Consider the following 19304-nt stretch of genomic DNA (forward strand, 5'->3'; position numbering starts at 1 on the left):
ATATATATATATATATAATTCTTTTATTCACATGTTTATACATTACTTATATACGAGCTGAAGGGTCTTCCCGTGTAGTGTCCAATGACCCTGGCTTATCAAACAGATCACATGATGCTGTGACATCACAAAGGAGTCAAAATAATAACATTCACAGCTCTTATGTAATCATATGGTGACATTCATGCACGCGTCACACGTTTCAGGTAATAATACTTGTTACACATTGGTAAGAGAAATACTAGAGAGTGACCAGAGAGAGCAGTACTCAGACTTGTAGGTACATCTACCACCAATTTTTAAGTCACGATTACAATACTTGTCAAGACGTTAATTTTTATTAATTTTTAGGACTAGAAAGTGTTTTTGGTGGTCGGACTACTCCAGGTAGTCAAATAGAGTTCACTATCTAAATTATTAACCCGGTCTTAAAACGAATAATTTTATGGCAAATAAAGGTATTTACCTCTCTAGACGTTTGCAGTCATAAATAAATTCAATCAAAGATCAGTAGCATCAACAGTCGATAAGTTGAACAATCTAGTGACTATAGATGAAATAACTGCTGTCACCTATCTACATTGACATCGCTGTTGCTCCAGTCAGCTCGTGACCACGGCTAGTGCAACCTAGTCGAAACGTCGAGAGAGGTAAATACCTTTATTTGCCACAAAATTATTCTTGTTTAGACCCGGTTAATAATATAGATAATGTATATTAAACATGGAAGTTTACAAGAGTTGTACACATCACAACTGGACAGAGACGTAGCGACCGCATCAGTGTAATTGTGGTCGGTCAGTGCGGCGCGGGGGAGGCGGCCGCGAGGGCGGCGTAGTGCGCGTAGGTGGCGTACAGCTGGCGCAGCCACGGGTGGAGGGCGGCGGCGCGGCGGCGGGCTCAGGACGGGCGGGGGCGGTCGTCGTCGGCGGGCTCCCCGGCCTCGCTGCTGGAGGAGCTGCCCGCGCCCTGCGCCCACAGGCTCGCGTAGCTCTGCTGCTCCGCCACCAGCGCCTCCTCCGCCTCTATCACCGCGTTGAACAGCGTCTTCTTTATCTTGATCTGCGTCGGGAACGGAAACCTCTTCGTCGACTGGCACATGCTGTTGAAGAAGATGTCGAGCGGGTCCACGGTCACCGCCGGCGCCTCCCGCTTCCTCTCCTGGTACTGCGCCTCCGTGAACTGTCGCTTGCTCTGCGCCTTGCACAGGTAGTCGAGCTTTCGGTCGATGACCGTGAGCTGCTCGCAGTTCTTCCTCTTGGGCGAGGACTCCGCCTCGGACTCCGACTCGTCGCTGGAGTGCCCGTCCACGCCGTTCTGCGCGTGGCCGTTGTCGGGCGCGGGCGGCGCCTGGAACCCCGACGACTCCGCGGGCTTCTTGCGATTGCTCATGTACGGCTGCAGGAACTGCATCAGCCCCATATACTTCCAGGGGTAGTTCTTCTTCGTCGGATTACTGGGATCCTTGGCCAGCATCTCGCTCTGTCTCTTGAGCGCATCGCGGTAACTGTCGCGTAGTTTCTTCCATTTCAGTTTTACTTCTTTCACTGTAAAACGTAAATTAAATCATTATTAATTTCATTTTTATTTTATTTTTCGGAAAATCAAGGCTATTTACAAACATAGTTATAAACATAATTAAATGAGAACGGCCACTTATAGGTTCTCACGGATAGAAACGTAATATATATATTTTTTTATTTATTTATTCATTTATTTCAGGCAACTAGGCCCATATTATAAATACCTTATAGACTAACATACATGTAATATAATATTTAAAAACTAATACAATGATATTGTCTGTGTGATCACGGCACTGAAGACGGCAATCTGCCACGGTAGCGCCGATACACCACACCTTTCGGCCAGTAGTCCTCTTTCATGAAGGTGGGCAGTATAGAATAAATTACAGTACTAACACGAGAGGCGTGTTTGTGTCATAAATACTCATAAAATCATATAGTCACTCATATATTCACATCAATAAAATCACTCATAATATTCCCTGTTATATTACTATAATATCTTCAGACGTAGTAAGCGGAGGCGGGAAAGTAATGTATATTATTAAAAATACACACTACACAACAAAACAACATAAAAACTGATTTTTAAGTTTTCAGTTAAAGTCAGTTAATGAGTTAATGATCGTAAAATAACTGTTACAGCACGACAGTAACACTACTAGTGAAACTCGTTGACAAACTCGAATAAATCCCAAAAATTTCCTAAATTAAATTTACATTAAAAACAAATAACATATTTAATGAATATTCATTCATTAGATATGAAGCACAAAGCATGATGAAATCCTATCTAAATAATAGAATGCAAGTTGTCGAAATAAATGGTGTAAAGTCTGAGGGAACTAGTATTAAAATGGGTGTTCCTCAGGGCTCTATTTTAGGTCCTTTCTTATTTTTAGTTTACATAAATGATCTTCCTTATGTGGTAGAAAAGATAGCTGACATAGTTCTGTTTGCTGATGATACTTCATTAGTATTCAAAGTCAATCGACATATTGATGATTTGGACGAAGTAAACGGTGCTCTTTCTTATGTTTTAAAATGGTTTACGGCTAATAACATGTTACTAAATGCAAATAAAACTAAATGTATCAAATTTACTCTCCCCAATGTAAGGCCGGGAGATTCAAAAATCACGTTGGACAATAAACCTATTAATTTTGTGGATGATACTGTATTTCTAGGTATCACATTAGATTCCAAGTTGCAATGGGGCGCTCATATTACTAAATTAGCGAGTCGACTTAGTTCCGCCGCTTATGCGGTAAGAAGAATTAAGCAATTAACAGACGTGGCAACGGCTAAACTTGTGTACTTTAGCTATTTCCATAGCATTATGTCGTATGGTATTTTGTTATGGGGCAAAGCAGCTGATATAAATACAATATTTATTTTACAAAAGAGGGCCATTCGCTCCATTTATAGCATGGGTTCCAGGGAGTCTTTGCGAGAGTGCTTTAAGGAATCAAATATCCTCACCGTTGCTTCTCAATATATTTATGAAAATATCATGTATGCCAGGAAGAATATAGACAGTTTCAAAAGAGTTAGTGATTGCACTAATAAAAGCTTACGTAACAATAACAAACTGATTTTACCTAAATGTCGTTTGGCTAAAGTTAGTAATTCGTTTTATGGCAATTGCGTAAGGTTTTACAATAAAATACCAGAGTCTGTTATAAATCTGCCAGAAAAAAGATTTAAATGTCAAATAAAACACTTCCTTTGCAAAAAAGCTTACTATAAAATTGAAGAATTCGTTAACGATAATAATGTTTTTGTAGAAAAATTTTAAATACATAGCACTGACAATATTATCTGATTACACTAATAATGAGTGCGTAGCGATTTCTATGTTGATTGTCGCATGCCTCTTACTTGTTACACTGTAATTATTTATATAAAAAAAAACATCTATTAAAAAGAGCAACACACAAGTTTCTTGCTCATTCTTCTTGTGATGAATCTGCATTCCGAATGAGTGGTAGAATCAAAATATGACTATTCAAAAGTGCTTGTAATGAGTTTATTTGAATAAAGATTATTTCTATTTCTATTTCTATTTCATTATATACATTTTTTATGAATGTATGTGTGGATTAATACTTATATTATATTTATGATACATAATTATCAGTTTTTTTAAATTATTATATTTATTTAATCTGTAAAGTTCTGCATTCCGGAATTAGACGCATTACGATTGTGCTATGTAATAATGTAAGTAACTGTTTATTGTGTTAGGCTATGGGGCCCCATAAATTTGATGCGTTTGAAACCACGGGCACAGCTAGTAGTTTTTATTTTGATGATAATGGAATGGTGCACCCGCCTGCGCTAACGGTTTACGCTGGCAGGGCACCAGTGGAGGATGATAAGATGAGCATGAGGTCAGGTCAGTTAGCACATCGTGACAAATTCACCAGGAATTTATCACGATGGTTTCCAGGGGGAACCGCGTGGAGGTCAACCTGACATGGTACATTGCTAGTCATGAGTCCTCGTTACTAACAATCAACAGCTAGTAGTTGCATCATTTACACATTTAATGGCCTTTATAGTTACAATAATATTCTATATTTGATAGCTGGAGGCACTTTGTAATGAAGGGTGAGATATGACAAGGGTAGTCATCACGCGAGTAGCACCCCTACTGTTGCAGACGGCAGGCTGCAGGCGGCCACGCGGCGCGGCACACCTACCCACCGACCGGTGCTTGTTTGACATCATCCATATATGAAACGTACTCATATATACGATAGCCTCGGTGGTCTAGCTGGTTAGCCACCGTCTTACTTCCGATGGTCGCTGGTTCGATTCCTCGCACGGCACAAACATTTGTATTTATTATCGCTTGTATTAATCTGGGCGTTTTCTTTGTATAATATGTATGTATTTACGAAAATGAAATATCTATGTATTTGTATCAGTTATCTAGTACCCATAACACAAGCTTTAGCTAGCGTAACTTGGGTCTAGATGGCGCTGTGTGAATTATTATTATTGTTACTAGTTAGACAAAAGTTAATAGTTATTAGAATATTATGATACGTCAGTTACAATACAACCCTATAGGGAACTAGTTGAGGCCGCCGAAACTCCAAGAAGAAAATGGAATATGTTTTTTTTTAAAACCAGATAGAAATATAAAATATTCATTCATACCCGGCAGAGGACAAAATGAATGTAATCGTATATTTAATTAAACTAAGTGATAGAATAAAAAAATATGACTATTCAAAAGTACTTATTATTATTAAGTTAATTTGAATGAAGTTTATTTCTATTTCTGAATTAAAAGAAACAAGTTGCATATGCCACAGTGTGAAATGTGGGCATCGTAACTATAGTCCGACACAACATTATATTGTGAATGCGGTGCGTGGAGCGAGCTCCGCGGGCGGACGGGGTGCGGCGGGTGGTGAGGGGGAGGGGGGGGGGGGGAGGGGACAGGGGGCCAGCGGGGGGAGGGACGGACGCGAGACGTGTGTGAGGCGACGCGCGACGCGCAATGGCGGCCGGCGACTCGAACCTCAGCACCGCCGGCGACCGGCTCCAGGCTCCCGGCCAACGGCGACAGGCGACTGCTACTCACCAGACGAGAGGTCCGTCTCCTTCATGACCTCGGCCCAGGCGGCGTCCTTGAGCTCCTGGTCGCGGTACTCGATGGCGGTGGTGTTCCACAGGCACGGGTACTTGCGCACGGTCTCTATGAAGTGCTCCATGGCGCGCGGGCTCGGTGCGGGCGGTGTGGAGCGGCGGCGGGCTCGCGCGGCTGACTGAGCGCGGCCGCCGCCCGCGGGGCCCCCGCACCCGCACCGCTCGCCGCCCGCACACCGCACGCCGCCCGCACGCCGCCCGCACGCCGCACACCGGCCGCGCCGAGCCCGCGCTCCTCACCCGCCAACAATTACCCACTCGAGGAAATATTACGCCACGCTCCACCGGTACACAAGTATCGCGTACTTCGTTACAAATATCAGAGTACAAAGACAAATAAATACCTAATTAATTTGTTTATTAACATTACGGCATTACAACTGAACGGCTACACTACAACAAACAACTTAACTACTGATTACTCATATACTAAAGGAATCTAAATATATCTACATATAATAAAAACAAATCTAAACCCGTGCATTACACATACAAAGTAAAAGCTATTTAGTTCGTAAGTATATATTGTATACAAACACTGCAGTCGACACATGGTAGTCGTCTGTCTGTGACAAATGAAAGTCTATTGTCCTACATACCTACATCCTGTTTTTTATGTTTACCACTTCACGTAGTAGATATCGACTGCAAACTTACTTGACCCGAGTTGTCTAGCGGTGTAACACGTTGCATCTGAAGGTCGAGAGTTCGATGCTTCGCACGAGTAAAACATTCATTGTATTCTTTATTATGTTTTTTTGTGTATTATTTATTTACAAATAAAGTGTGTTTATGTATTTCTGTCAGTTAGTACCCATACTACAGTCTCCATTTAATTTTAGTATGTCTTATTCTGCATTGTTGTTAATAATCTAATTTAAAGTTAATGTTATTTTATTTTATATTATTGTAATGAATAAATTACATAATTATTAAGTTATAAATATATGTACATCATTTATTGAATCAAATTGGAAATAAAATTTATAAATACTTTAATATCTAGTCGTGTTAATTAATAAGTTAATTATTCTTGTTTTTAGAAATAGTGAATTAAAAATATTCTATTGTTTCTAACTGCACTACATATCAGTATTTTATGATGTTAATAGTTTATTAGCTAATATAGTGTAAAGTGAAACACTTTATCTCGTCGACATTTCAGCTGAATAATCACTATCCTAGCAACAACTTTATAAGACTCGCATCAATAATAATAAAAATAGAAATAATCTTTACCCAAATAAACTTAATATAAGCAGTTTTGAACAGTCACATTTTTTGGTTCTATCAATTATTTAGAACGCAGACCCATCAAAAGTATAACAAGAAAGAAACGTGCGTGTTGCTTTTTAAATAAATACACATTAACAAGGATTAGGCATGCCAGTCAACAGAAACTGCTACGCACTCCGCACTTCGCAATCGAGTCAGTTCTATTATCTAATTCCCTAGGACATGGTGTTTTTCCCATTAGTTTTATTAATACTGCGAGCTGTGTACACGTAGCATTAATTTCTTGAATCGAAGAGGTCTACAAAAAGCACCCAACTATAGAGTTCCACGGCACTTCCTCCGGGAGGAAGTTTCATTTCCGACCCGGCCGGAGGTCGCTTTATGTTATATTTTTTCTATAGACAAAAAATAGAGGACCTCTGTAGGCATTTTTGGTAGAAACCGGTGTACTGATGAGCTGACACTCAGCGCTGTTTGTATGAGACAAAAAGAAATAAGATAAGTATTTTGATTGATAACAGGCCAACAGGCCCAGTTCATAACGTAGGAGTGGTCTAACTATTTAAAGCACTGACTTGGAGCATCAATAGGTCTCCGGTAAACATGTGCCGTGACAACCTCTCACGAACTGGTGACAGGGTTTTTTAGGGAAGACTAGACCAGACAAGTTAATTAGAGAATTTTCCTACAAATAAAAGTAGCCAAGTTACTCCTAATTACATCAGGTACCTGCCAATAAAGTTCCCGTCAAAATCGGTTCTGCTACTTCAAACATTAGCCGAAACAAACAGACAGACAGACAAAAATTGCACCCGCCTGTTATAATGGTTTACGTTGGCGGGGCACCAGTGGAGGATGATAAGATGAACATTAGATCAGGTCAGTTAGCCCATCGTGACATATTCACCAATAATTTATCACAATGGTTTCCAGGGCGAACCGCGTGGAGGTCAACCTGACATGCTAGTAAGATCATCAATCCACATTACTAATAGTCCCCTTTCCCCCTCCTGTTTGGTTTATATAGGTACATAAATACATACATTCAGACGCATGACAATAAACAAACATAGTAATGTAGGTCCGCACTTTGCTTTGTCAGAACTGCGCTAAATGTAATAGGAGACATGCATACGTTTCGCTGAGTATATTTGAATCACAGATAACATAATAAATTGAATGTAAAGTAGCAGGTAACAACCCTACCACAGTCTCTCTGACTACATTCCCTGAAACGGATTACTATACGAAGATTTGTATCGAAGAATCGAGAAGTAGTTCATCTGCTAAAGGAGGCACATTTTTTTTTATTCATATTTGATCAAGTCTGTTCATTTTTTATTGTAAGTCTGCTGAAATTCAGTTTAGCAGAAGTGTTTCTAATTTATTTTGGCGGGTTTTCGATGTTTCCGTCACCGGAGAGTCGTTTAGAAATATATACATAATACACATATTTTTATGTGTTATTCAGATTCGAACTGTCTGTTGAAGTCACGTAGTTAATGACCAGGGGTCCAGGACACAACGCTCTCTCATGTTATAGTTGTCTACGTATCCTCTCGTATATACAGATGTAAGGGATTGTTGGCGTTATAGGAGTGTAAGTGGCTACAATAGGTATGTAAGTACGGTAGACTCATGTTCGAGGCACCCCTTGGCAACAGTCAAAATCAGCTGGAGCCTGCAGCCACGGCCACGGCCGCGGCGCGCGCACCGCACCCCTCACACCGCAACCCGCACCCGGCGCGGCGCCACGCTCAGCTGGTCCTCACCCTTGCACACCGGTACAGCCGTCCCGTTCACTCTACAACCCTTTATCACCTATCGCATTCACATCCTTTATGCTTTTGTTGTACTTACGATTCTGTAATTAATTTAGGTCGTTTCTAAATAAACTTCTACACAGGTAGGTACACGGAATTGCGAAATATTTGCAATCGGATACCGTCGAATGTTAATTTGAAGACTTCAAGGGAAGTAAACACCGGCGGCCGGCGGTGCGCACAGCTGTTCCCGATCGATGCACTTCGCACAGCGCCGGCCCCCGCCCCCGCGGCCCCGGCCCGCGCCCCGCAATGGCCCGCACCCTGCACCCTGCAGCCTGCACCCTGCGCCCACCCTTCAACTCACTACAAGCGCCGAGACGCCGCTGCGCTTTCATCCCGATATATATTCAATAGGGAACATGCATAAATTTTAATTTTAACATTCGATAATTTATCTAAATACTTATATATAACTTAAAAATATATATACAACATCGAAAAAGTGTTTAAAGTGTTCCTTAAATGAATAATTTCACAGTCCGCCAAATTGCACTTGATGTAATGTATCCTTTATATAAAATCAAATGATATGCAGAGGTTATAACTCAGATGGAAGGAATATAGTGCTTAGCTGCAATTTTACAATTGTTTCTATTTTCAACTAATATACTTTCTATTGGAAATCCCATTTCATTGCTTTTTTTACTGTTTCATAAAGGTTTATGAAACAATAAAAAAAGCAATGGAATTTTTTTTTAACTTTACAAGATATAAATTTAAAAATGTAGAAGATTAAATATACGTAATTACTCCTTTTATCTCAACAGCCTTGAAATTATTATTTGATATAAAAAATGCGGTTATGATATCAACTCCAATTTAATTGACAATTAATCTGATTGTGTTCACTAAACCCTTGTCGGTCATTTTCTAATGCTCTTACGTTATCTTTACATAATATAAATAAAGTTCCTTCCGCTATCTGTTCGTTTAGAACTACACAACAGATTTAAATGAAGTTTTTAACAAAAGATAGTGATTCAAGAGAAATGTATAGTTCATATACACCCCTGCGAAGCCGGCGCGGGTACCTTGTTTATTATAAATCTAAATGTAATTTTAATTAATTACACCCCATACGTACTCTGTTTCATTCAACTGAGATAACTAAAAAAATTTAGGTTTTCAGGAAACAAACGAGTACATTTACATTTTTAATTAGAGAATATATGAAACGCAATTTTATTATAATAGATTACAAATAGGTTATGAAATATATAAGCTGGAGAGAAAAATCAATATCTACGAGTGAATTGAAAATAGAAACCTATATCTAAACTGAGATAACTCAAAAAATCACAATTTCTGATAGATTTATTACGTTTGGCCATTATGTTATCTGTGGTTTGGCTAAGTATCCTGACCTCATGCTCGTCTTGTATCCTCCACTGGCGCCTCGCCAGCGAAACTATCAGCGCAGGAAAATATCCTTGAAAGATTTAATAATTTGTATCTTTCTATCACAAAATCTAATTTCTATGAGAAATATAATTTTTTCATGAGCAAACGCAATTAAAATTTCATAAGCAAGCATAAAGATTTGTGTTTTTTTACAGGCAAATAGCCTGTAAAAAAAAACAAATATGTATACAATTTGGTAGAGCCTCGACCAGATTATAGATAAAATAAGATACTTGTTTAGTGCCATCTGTACGAAGAATACTGAACTAGCTTATTATTGTTTAGGATCCCCGCAAGCACACGTTTATAAACTGTCACAACATACACGTAGATGGCACTATAACGAGTAAATTTGAAGTCTGACATTAGTCTAACTCAATATCCTCCATCTGTCATACAGTCATCTAAAGTTCTACGAACACCCTTGTTTTTTGTAAATATTAATATTAAGATATAGTAATAATTTATAGGAAAAATCTTCTTTAAGATATCTTGATTATTTCATATCCAAGAAAAGTGAATGACTGTAATGTGTGTGTGTTATTGTGAAGTATAGATAATAAGTTTATGTGAAGCGATCTGCTGATGTCTACGGACGCTCTGTGTCAAGAAGAAGACTGGTGAGGAGTGCTGGTGGATTCTGTCTGTAAGCTGGTGAAATTAAGCCTTATTATGGAGGGCAACGGGGACCCTGACCAAGAACGTTCACCGTGAGTACATCATTACATTGTACTGTTTACCTTTGTTAATCCCAGTAAGTACTAGATTAAGCCAGTGCGAGGCCTATACCTAACTATTTAAAAGATCCATGGTTCGGTTTCGATTAAATTTTTAAGAAGAACACTCTAAAACGATCAATCATTTAATTGGTTTTGACTTTGTTTAAACAAAAAAAAGTTATATTATTTTTGTATCACGTCCAGAAGTTGGTGTGAGGTGGGATATATGGGTGGTGGTGATAATAACTTGTGATGAATAATTTGTGACTTGTGTGAAGATTTCTGGTGAATGTCATGTCATGATGGGCTAACTGACCTGTCTTCATGCTCATCTTATTATCTTTATTTTTAAACTTTCGTGTTTAAAATACATTGTTTATATTATTAACTGGGTCTTAACACAAATAATTTAGGTATTTACCTCTCTCAACATTTCAACTAGGTTGCACTAGCCATGGTCACGAGCTGACTGGTAAATACCTATATTTGCCTTAAAATTATTAGTGTTAAGACCTGGTTAATAATGAGTTGTTGTGTTACTTTATTTAGTTGTTCCCTGTAGTAGCTTGGTAGTGAGTGTCTGGAGTTTAGTGTACAGCTAAAATATTTGAATTATCATGTTAATTTGATTTAACATGTTAATCGCCACAACAATATCAGAAATATTTTCACATGGGCCCTAGTAACTTTATTAGATAATGTAGTTAAAAATGTATCAAGGAAACTTAATGTATCACAGAAAAAATATTTTTACCAAAATACCTGTAAAAACACTATTTTTTATGTGACATATATGACCCTATATTAAAAGTTTTTTTTTTCTCAACAAGCGGTGGCAGTCTTATCTGTCTGACACATCCAAACAAGATACAACAAGTATTAACCTGTTGTTTTGAACACAGCGCCTTCTACCATATCACATACGTCAGACATATATGTCTCACATGACTCATGTAGAACTTCTTAGCATCAGACACATATGACATGGCGATTAACATGTCAATGTTTTTATATGTGGTTATATTTGATGCAACACTCAAAACTGCAATTAATAAATAATTTACTGCAGATATTTCTCTAGTTATCTGTGATTTAATAATAAAATAAATCACAGATAACTGCCGGAGTAAAGATATTGTTTTGTAATTAGCAAATGAAATAAATTTTATCTTTGCAATATTTGTATTTATGTTATTGAATTCAAGCCAATACCTACTTAATTTAAAAGATATTCATTTAGTATGAATAATTGAAAAATAATGTTATGTTTTAGTATTATTAGTAATGGGACACAGTTACATACATCAATATAATAATTGCAATTAATTATGTCTAGTAAGACAAATCCAATATTGTGTACTAAGCATGGCCGTGTCTAAACTGTGTCACCCCACCTTACATCCTCCATTATCATTTAGTATATAAGATCAATATTTTTATCTACATATTGTCAGTCTATTATCATCTTTAATATACATCATCTCAACCAACAACATCGTATAATACACCCGCAACATTAGTGATACATTGTCAACAAAGAATACATAATATTCCTTTGTACTATTGGGCAGAATCATTAATGTATAGAATAAAACAAAGTTCAAAAATAATTGTCTGTTCTTTTAATACAAATCTATTCAAATACACATACTAATTACATTGCTACTTACTGTCACATTATCTGCGAGTACTATCTAAATATATATAACTCAAAGGTGACTGACATAGTGATCTATCAGCGCTCAGCCCAAACCACTGGACGGATCGGGTTGAAATTTAGCATGCACGTAGATGTTATGACGTAGGCATCCGCTAAGAAAGGATTTTGATTAATTCTACCCCCAAAGGGATAGGAGATGAAAGTTTATATGAAACTTTGTTAATTTAAACCGATCGGGCTGAGACTTTGCATGCATAAAGCTACTATGACGTAGGCATCCCCTAAGAAAGGATTTTGATAAATTCCACTACTAAGAGGATTTAAGGAATTAACGCGAGCGAGACCGCGGCCAAAAGCTAGTATGATATATTCCTTGACGGCAGTGCTGCATTGATGTTGTTATTGTTATATTATTCAGAATCAAATCAGCAAATTGATCAATTACCGTTTCCAATGACAATTAATGAGAGCTAAAGATAACATCGGTGGTCTAGCGGTCTACGTCCGATGCACACCGCATTACGTCCGATGGTCGCGGGTTCGATTCCTCGCACGGCACAAACATTTGTATTCATGAGTATGATTGTTTGTATCGGTCTGGGTATTTCCATGTATATTATGTATGTATTTACGAAAAAAAAAATCTATGTATTTATATCAGTTGTGTAGTAACTATGACACAAGCTTTAGCTAGCTTAACTTGGGTCTAGATGGCGCTGTGTGAATTGTCCTGAGATTATTATTATTATTATAAAGACAAATAATACTGTTGACGATCTTTGTAACATTGTTACAGATTGGATGTGGACAACAGCGCTGCCGAAGGTGATGTGGACCGAGGCAGGTACAGGTGTGTGGTGACATGTTACACAATCTGACATATTTATAAAATAGCTAAATGTCTCTCGAGTCTAAATAGTTATAGAATTATGTAATATAATTTTAGTTATTATTAATATTCTTGCATCTAAACTCAATACAACAGTATTGAGTTCAGATCGGAATCAGTGATTAATAATGTGAAGGTAGCAATAAAAATGTTTTATTCTTTTTGTGTTCCTTTTATTGTAATGCTTTTTTGTGTTCATTCATACACATATGTGTCGCATGTCTGTCTGGTCTTATATTTTGGTGTATGGTGGTAAATGTACATTCAATTTATACTTTCTGTTGTTAGTCAGACTTGTGTACGTAATATTTGTTTACATCTACCTCCATCTGCATTGAACCAATGACGGGTTGTTTCTAACAGTATCGAATGTTGCTATTTTGATGTCAAAGATGCACCACGCTCGGGAAGGCCGGTTGAAGGTAATAAGGACGCGATAAAGGCATTGGTTGATGCGAACCTTCGAAAAACAACACGTGAGATCGGATTGAGGTTACATTTATCAAATTTAACAGTTTATGACCACTTGAAAGGCCTGGGAACTATTATAAGTGTTGTTATTCGCCGGTTCCTATAAACGAATGCCTTTATCGCATCTTTATCAGCTTCAACCGGCCTTCCCGAGCGTGGTGCACCTTTGACATCAAAACTGCCGGATCGAAATTTAGCGAACCAGTTCTGGCACTGGCGTACTGTTAACACACCTTCTCCACACACATCGGTCAATTTATTTTTGACTTGAACAGCATTTTTGCCCTTTCTGTAGTAAAACAGTAAGATATGTCGAAAATGCTGCATATCGCTCTCCATATTTAAAAGGACACCAACCAAAACTACTGCGTAGAATTAATTAGGATGTTTCACACACAAGCCTTGCTATATGAACTCTCAAAGCATATAAAAATTAAACAGTTTAAGTGTAAAGTTGGGTGCAAAAAATACAATTAAATCCTCTGTTAGGAAAAAACGAAATTAGATTCCGAACAAACTAATATATACAAAATAGTCTGACAGTCACAGAAATAAAGTAGAATAGAAAGAAAAATTATGAAAGAGAACAGAGAGAAAAGAAAAAGTTACAATTTCCTAGATAATACTTAAATAAACGAAACCTGAGCTCAAGATGAAATTTATATATCAAGTAGAAATTTTCTAGTTGTACGAATACGGTGACGGGTTTTGTCCCCATGGAAATAAAATTTAGATACTCTTAATATAATCAGGAGAATTTGGATGGTATGGAATGGAATAGAGAGTAGCATATGTGTATTTCTACGATAGCGGATAGGTAGCCATTTAAGCTGTGAATGATAATATGATCGAACTTGCGGAGATTAAAAATGTATCGGATAGAGTTGTTGAGATGACGATTCAATTTGTTTAATAGGGCTATATTCATGTCAGTCAAAGCGAACACACATCAGCATAATCAAGGGTGGGAATGATTAAGCATTAGATAAGGATTTTAAAATAAAAATAGGACATTTAGGCCACGAAGTTATTTCAGCCAAAGAAGTAGATTTCAGAGCATCACTCAATATGGAAACAGTGTAAAATTGCCTGTTTAGGATATTTAACGAAATTTTTAGATGAAGATGAGGAAGTATCATCAGACTGTTTACAGAGTCCATGTGACTTAAGAAACTTCCAGGTATTGGTCAAAGAGTTATTTAGAATGTTCGAGTGGATGTGACGGCGTTTAGCACCTCTTACAGTATAGTTGTGGCGGTTGCGCGCAATTTTGAATGACCTCCAATTCTTTACACAATGATCCTATTCATAAATTCTAAACGCACGATTACGCAAAGCCACGTGCACTCTTAAAGTTATCCAGAGCTGGCTATCTTTTAACTCTGACAAGGTGAGCCGGAGCATGTCTGACAAAGATTTGGAGTACAGACTTAAAAACGAATACTTTATCGTTTATTGAAGAGGCGGACAGTATGCATGGCCAATCAAAATCAGTTATATCCTTCCCCAAAGTGGACTTGTCAATTCTAGCAAAACTACGTAGACGAACGACGGTAGGCTTAGGTTTTTATGTTATAGGAGACAGATAAGATCGTTCCCGGAGAATCCAGGTGCAGGAAATTGACCATGTTTTAATATCTAATTAGGTGATACCATAAACATATTCAAGCCTAGTGTCATAAGGGTCATTGTTAGTGTGGGCCGCTAACCAAGCTACTAAAGGGTAAAATTGAAAGGCCCGCCGGCAACACAATATCGCACAATAGTATCGTTTAGTGGATCGTTTGGTATCGCAGCTTGCTGGCGCGGTGGTCGTCGCAGTCGTCGCTGGACGAGTCGTCGCAGCGCGCGGCGGTGGCGGCGGGCGGCGGGGGCGCGGGGGGCGCGGGCGGCGGGGAGGCGGGCCCCGCGCACGCCGCCTCGCTGCTGGCGGCGCTCGGCCAGCTGCGGCGCGGGACCGTGCTCACCGACGTCCTCCTGCACGCGCGGCCCGAGCGCGCGCCCGACCCCGACCCCGCCCCCGCCGCCCCCGCAGCCCCCGCCGCCCCCGCCGCCCCCGCCGCGCCGCCCGTGGCCGCGCACCGCGCCGTGCTGGCCGCAGCCTCGCCCTACTTCCACGCCATGTTCACGCAGTTCGACGAGCGCACGCAGTCCGTCGTCACCATACAGGTCCGCAGACGACCCCTCCTGGTTCTAAACTATGGGCACGATAGATACTTACTTTTTTATCGCTTTCAGAATGTGGAGCCCGAGGCCCTGGAAGCCATAGTGGACTACATCTACATGCCGGAGACCCTCGTCATCACGGAGGACAACGTGCAGGTAATATAATCCGCTAGAGTTCTAACGAAGTCAGTTCATGAATCGTAGTGAATTTTTTTTTAGCTTTGCAGAAAAAGAGGACAGATACTTCCGATATGATGACGATACGGTATTCGTGCTTTCGTATTCCTGTAGATTTAGTTGTATGTACGTTGAGTATGTACTGATTTAAGCAGTTTAATGTGATTTTTAGTAAGATTTTAGGATCGGTGTATCTCGGTGTCCGCAGGCGCTGCTGTCGGCGGCGTCGCTGCTGCAGGTGGGCGGCGTGCGGGCGGCGGCGTGCTCGTTCCTGGCGGCGGCGCTGGCGGCCGACAACGCGCTCGGCATCCGCGCCTTCGCAGACCTGCACGCCTGCGACGAGCTCGCGCACGCCGCCGCGCGCTACGTGCACGACCACTTCCTAGAGGTGCGCCACCACCACCACCGCTCTCTCCTGCTCTACCTCACTTCTAAGCGATCATCTGTTTTCTTATTTTATTTAATGATATTCGACGCCCTCGGTGTACGGCACTTTCGTCGCGACTGCGAGCTATCGTCATAATGAAACGCTCATATTCATGCGAGTAATTATTTATATCGATCTGATATGTTGAGTTTTCGGGTTGTACCGAAATTGTAAATATCTGTGTTAATCGTTTAACTTTCTTTTCGTATATTTATATAATAACGAAGTAACTAACTACAGCTAAATTGTTTTACCCGATATGTAATAGACATTTATTATTATTGTTTTCGGCCTTCAGGTCATGGACACAGAGGAGTTCCTGGCGCTGGAACCGGAAGTATTGGGGCAGCTGCTCGACAGTGACCGCATCATCGTTCCTGATGAGGAGGTCGTCCTCGACGGCGTCGTACGCTGGATGCAGCACGATCCAGAGGTACGTACATTACTTTCTCGCGCGTCTTTTTTGAAGTCACACTTCTGTGTCGAATACTTTTTCGTGAGCAAAATGTCCTGATTTACTCCGCATTAGGATTTTTTGGTCACGAAATAGGGTCGTTGCAGTGCGAAGGCGATAGACGATATATCGCATCGTGCAAGAAAGAGAAAGACCGATAGCAGCGTAGAAAAGATAACTACGGTCCGCTAGAATCTCGGTCACTGTTTTTTTACGGATAACGTACATGAAGTTTAAGATTCGAAATAATGCCGGCGACCGCGCGAGTGGCGAGGTGCGCTCGGGTGCGTAGACAAAGTAAAAGCAAAATTGTACGTCGGAGCTTCGGTCGCTTGGTGTCGCTTGGTGTCGCGCGGTGTCGCGCGGTGTCGCGCGGTGTCGCGCGGCGTCGTGACGGAGTACGGAGGGCGCGTGTGTGTGCAGCGGCGGGCGGGCGCGCTGGGCGCGCTGCTGGAGCACGTGCGGCTGCCGCTGCTGGCCCGCGAGCGGCTGGTGGCGCGCGCCGCCGCCGAGCCGCTGGCCGGCGCCGGGCTGCGGGTCAAGGACCTGCTCATCGAGGCGCTCTCGTACCACCTGGTGCCGGGCGGCGGCGGCGCGCGCAGCCGGCCGCGCCGCCCGCCGCGGCCGCCGCGCGCGCTGCTGGTGGCGGGCGGGCAGGCGCCCAAGGCCATCCGCGGCGCGGAGCTGCTGCCGCTGCCGGCGCCGGGCGCCGCGCGCGCCGCGCCGCCCGCCTGGCGCGCCGCCGCGCCGCTCCCCGCGCGCCGCTGCCGCGCCGGCCTCGCCGCGCTGCCCGGGAAGGTGTACGCCGTCGGAGGATTCAACGGTCAGTATTCACGTACACGCACCAACTTCACCTTCAAACCGAAAATGTACTTAGGAAGAGATTCTCGTTTTGCCATGCCATTCGTTTGTCGACTAATTCACTCGTTTCACTAATTATCGATTGTGCCCAATACTATTTAAGAATCGCAAATACCTGGTTACATAGATAGTGTCAAATTTGACTCTGAGATCTTAAAACAGACTATGGTTGTCTATTACCCATAGTAGATCACAAGTACGTTGTTAGTTTAAATAAATAAAATCAAGTCATACCGACTGCTCTTACCGACTATACTATTTCTGTAATTTTTACTTATAAATTATGGAATAAAATGAGATGAGATCTGTTATCGCCGATCGCTCGAGCGGACGAGGTGACGAGTCTGATCGTCGAGCGAAAGCGAGTGAGGTGATCGCGGGGGCGGTGGTCGCAGGCACGCTGCGGGTGCGCAGCGTGGACGTGTACGACGTGGCCACGGACACGTGGAGCTCCGGGCCGCCGCTGGGCGCGCGCCGCTCGACGCTGGGCGTGGCCGTGGTGGGCGGCGTGGTGTACGCGGTGGGCGGGTTCGACGGCGCGGCCGGGCTCAGCTCGGCCGAGGCACTGCACCCGGGCGCCAGCGCGTGGCGGCCCGTCGCCGACATGAGCACGCGCCGCTCGTCGGTGGGCGTGGCCGTGCTGGAGGGGCTCGTGTACGCGGTGGGCGGCTACGACGGCGCCTCGCGGCAGTGCCTGCAGTCGGTGGAGCGCTACGACCCGGCGCGGGACGCGTGGGAGGCGGCGCCCGCCCTGGCCGCGCGGCGCTCGGGGGCGGGCGTGGGCGCGGCGGGCGGCGCGCTGTACGCGCTGGGCGGCCACGACGGGCCGGCCGTGCGGCGCTCGGTGGAGCGGCTGCGGCCGCCGCCCTGCGCCGCGTGGGCGCCGGCGCCGCCCATGCGCGCCGCGCGCCGCAACGCCGCCGTGGCCGCGCACCAGGGCCGCCTGTACGTGGTGGGCGGCGACGACGGCGCCGCCAACCTGGCCACCGTCGAGGTGTTCGACCCCGCCACCGACGCCTGGACGCAGCTCGAGGCGGACATGTCCGTGGGCCGCTCGTACGCGGGCGTGGCCGTCGTGGACCTGCCGCCCTGATGCGAGCCGGCGCCGCGGCGCCGCACCCCCTCCCCCGACGAGCCCCGCGCCCGCAACCCGCTCCGCCCGCCCACCCCGCCCTCCACTATGTCCCGGCTGCGTGCCGCCTTCGACGCCGACTCCGACCCCGAATTCGACCCCGCCCCCGCCCCCGCCCCGGCCCCCGATCCCGACCCCGAACCCGTCCCCGGCCCCTCCGAAGACCGCCCGTCGCTGCGCCCGGAACCCGGGTACGTGACTCATCCCACTATGATATGATATATAATCGGATATGAAATTCAAAAACGAGGATGACCTGTTTGTTTGTTCCTGAATTCCAAATCCAACTGAATAACAAATTATTTTTTGTATCTTCATAGATAATGTTACAAAATTATATTAAATTTTCTACATATATGTAATAATAATAATTAGACATACCTAACATTAGACATACCTAGAAATCATAAAACTAACAATGCTTGGAATTTGATAATTACGTTCCTTGGCATATAGTTTCTTTAAATTCACATAAAGAATGTTTCTGGTTGTCGGTTCTGAATGCAGTCAAATATAAGAATAGAATAGAATAGAATAGAATAGAATAGAATAGAAAATCATTTATTCAAATAAACTTACATTGAAGCACTTTTGAATAGTCATTACATTTTTTTTAATCTACCGCTCATTCGGAAAACTGTCTCATCACAAGAAGAACGAGCAAGAAACTTGCGTGTTGCTCTTTTAAATAATTTT

General features: G+C 42.5%; 2 protein-coding genes across 2 annotated transcripts; one reads left to right on the forward strand and one right to left on the reverse strand.

Annotated features, from left to right (window-relative positions):
- Nucleotides 1-757: 757 nt before the first annotated feature.
- Nucleotides 758-5309, reverse strand: LOC131850746 (uncharacterized). The gene is made up of 2 exons (XM_059201100.1): nt 5125-5309; nt 758-1547 (listed from the first exon to the last, which is right to left on the reverse strand). The coding sequence occupies exons 1-2, from the start codon at nt 5252-5254 to the stop codon at nt 901-903; spliced, it is 777 nt and encodes a 258-aa protein (XP_059057083.1). The 5' UTR covers nt 5255-5309; the 3' UTR covers nt 758-900.
- A 4914-nt stretch (nt 5310-10223) lies between these two features.
- Nucleotides 10224-18609, forward strand: LOC131850621 (kelch-like protein 3). The gene is made up of 8 exons (XM_059200919.1): nt 10224-10362; nt 12828-12881; nt 15188-15560; nt 15630-15713; nt 15943-16122; nt 16460-16594; nt 17039-17438; nt 17872-18609. The coding sequence occupies exons 1-8, from the start codon at nt 10325-10327 to the stop codon at nt 18567-18569; spliced, it is 1962 nt and encodes a 653-aa protein (XP_059056902.1). The 5' UTR covers nt 10224-10324; the 3' UTR covers nt 18570-18609.
- The last annotated feature ends 695 nt before the right edge of the window (nt 18610-19304 follow it).

The sequence above is a fragment of the Achroia grisella genome, unplaced genomic scaffold (assembly GCF_030625045.1).
Source record: "Achroia grisella isolate CSIRO2021 unplaced genomic scaffold, CSIRO_AGI_Agris_v1 utg114, whole genome shotgun sequence".
Lineage (NCBI taxonomy): Eukaryota > Metazoa > Arthropoda > Insecta > Lepidoptera > Pyralidae > Achroia > Achroia grisella.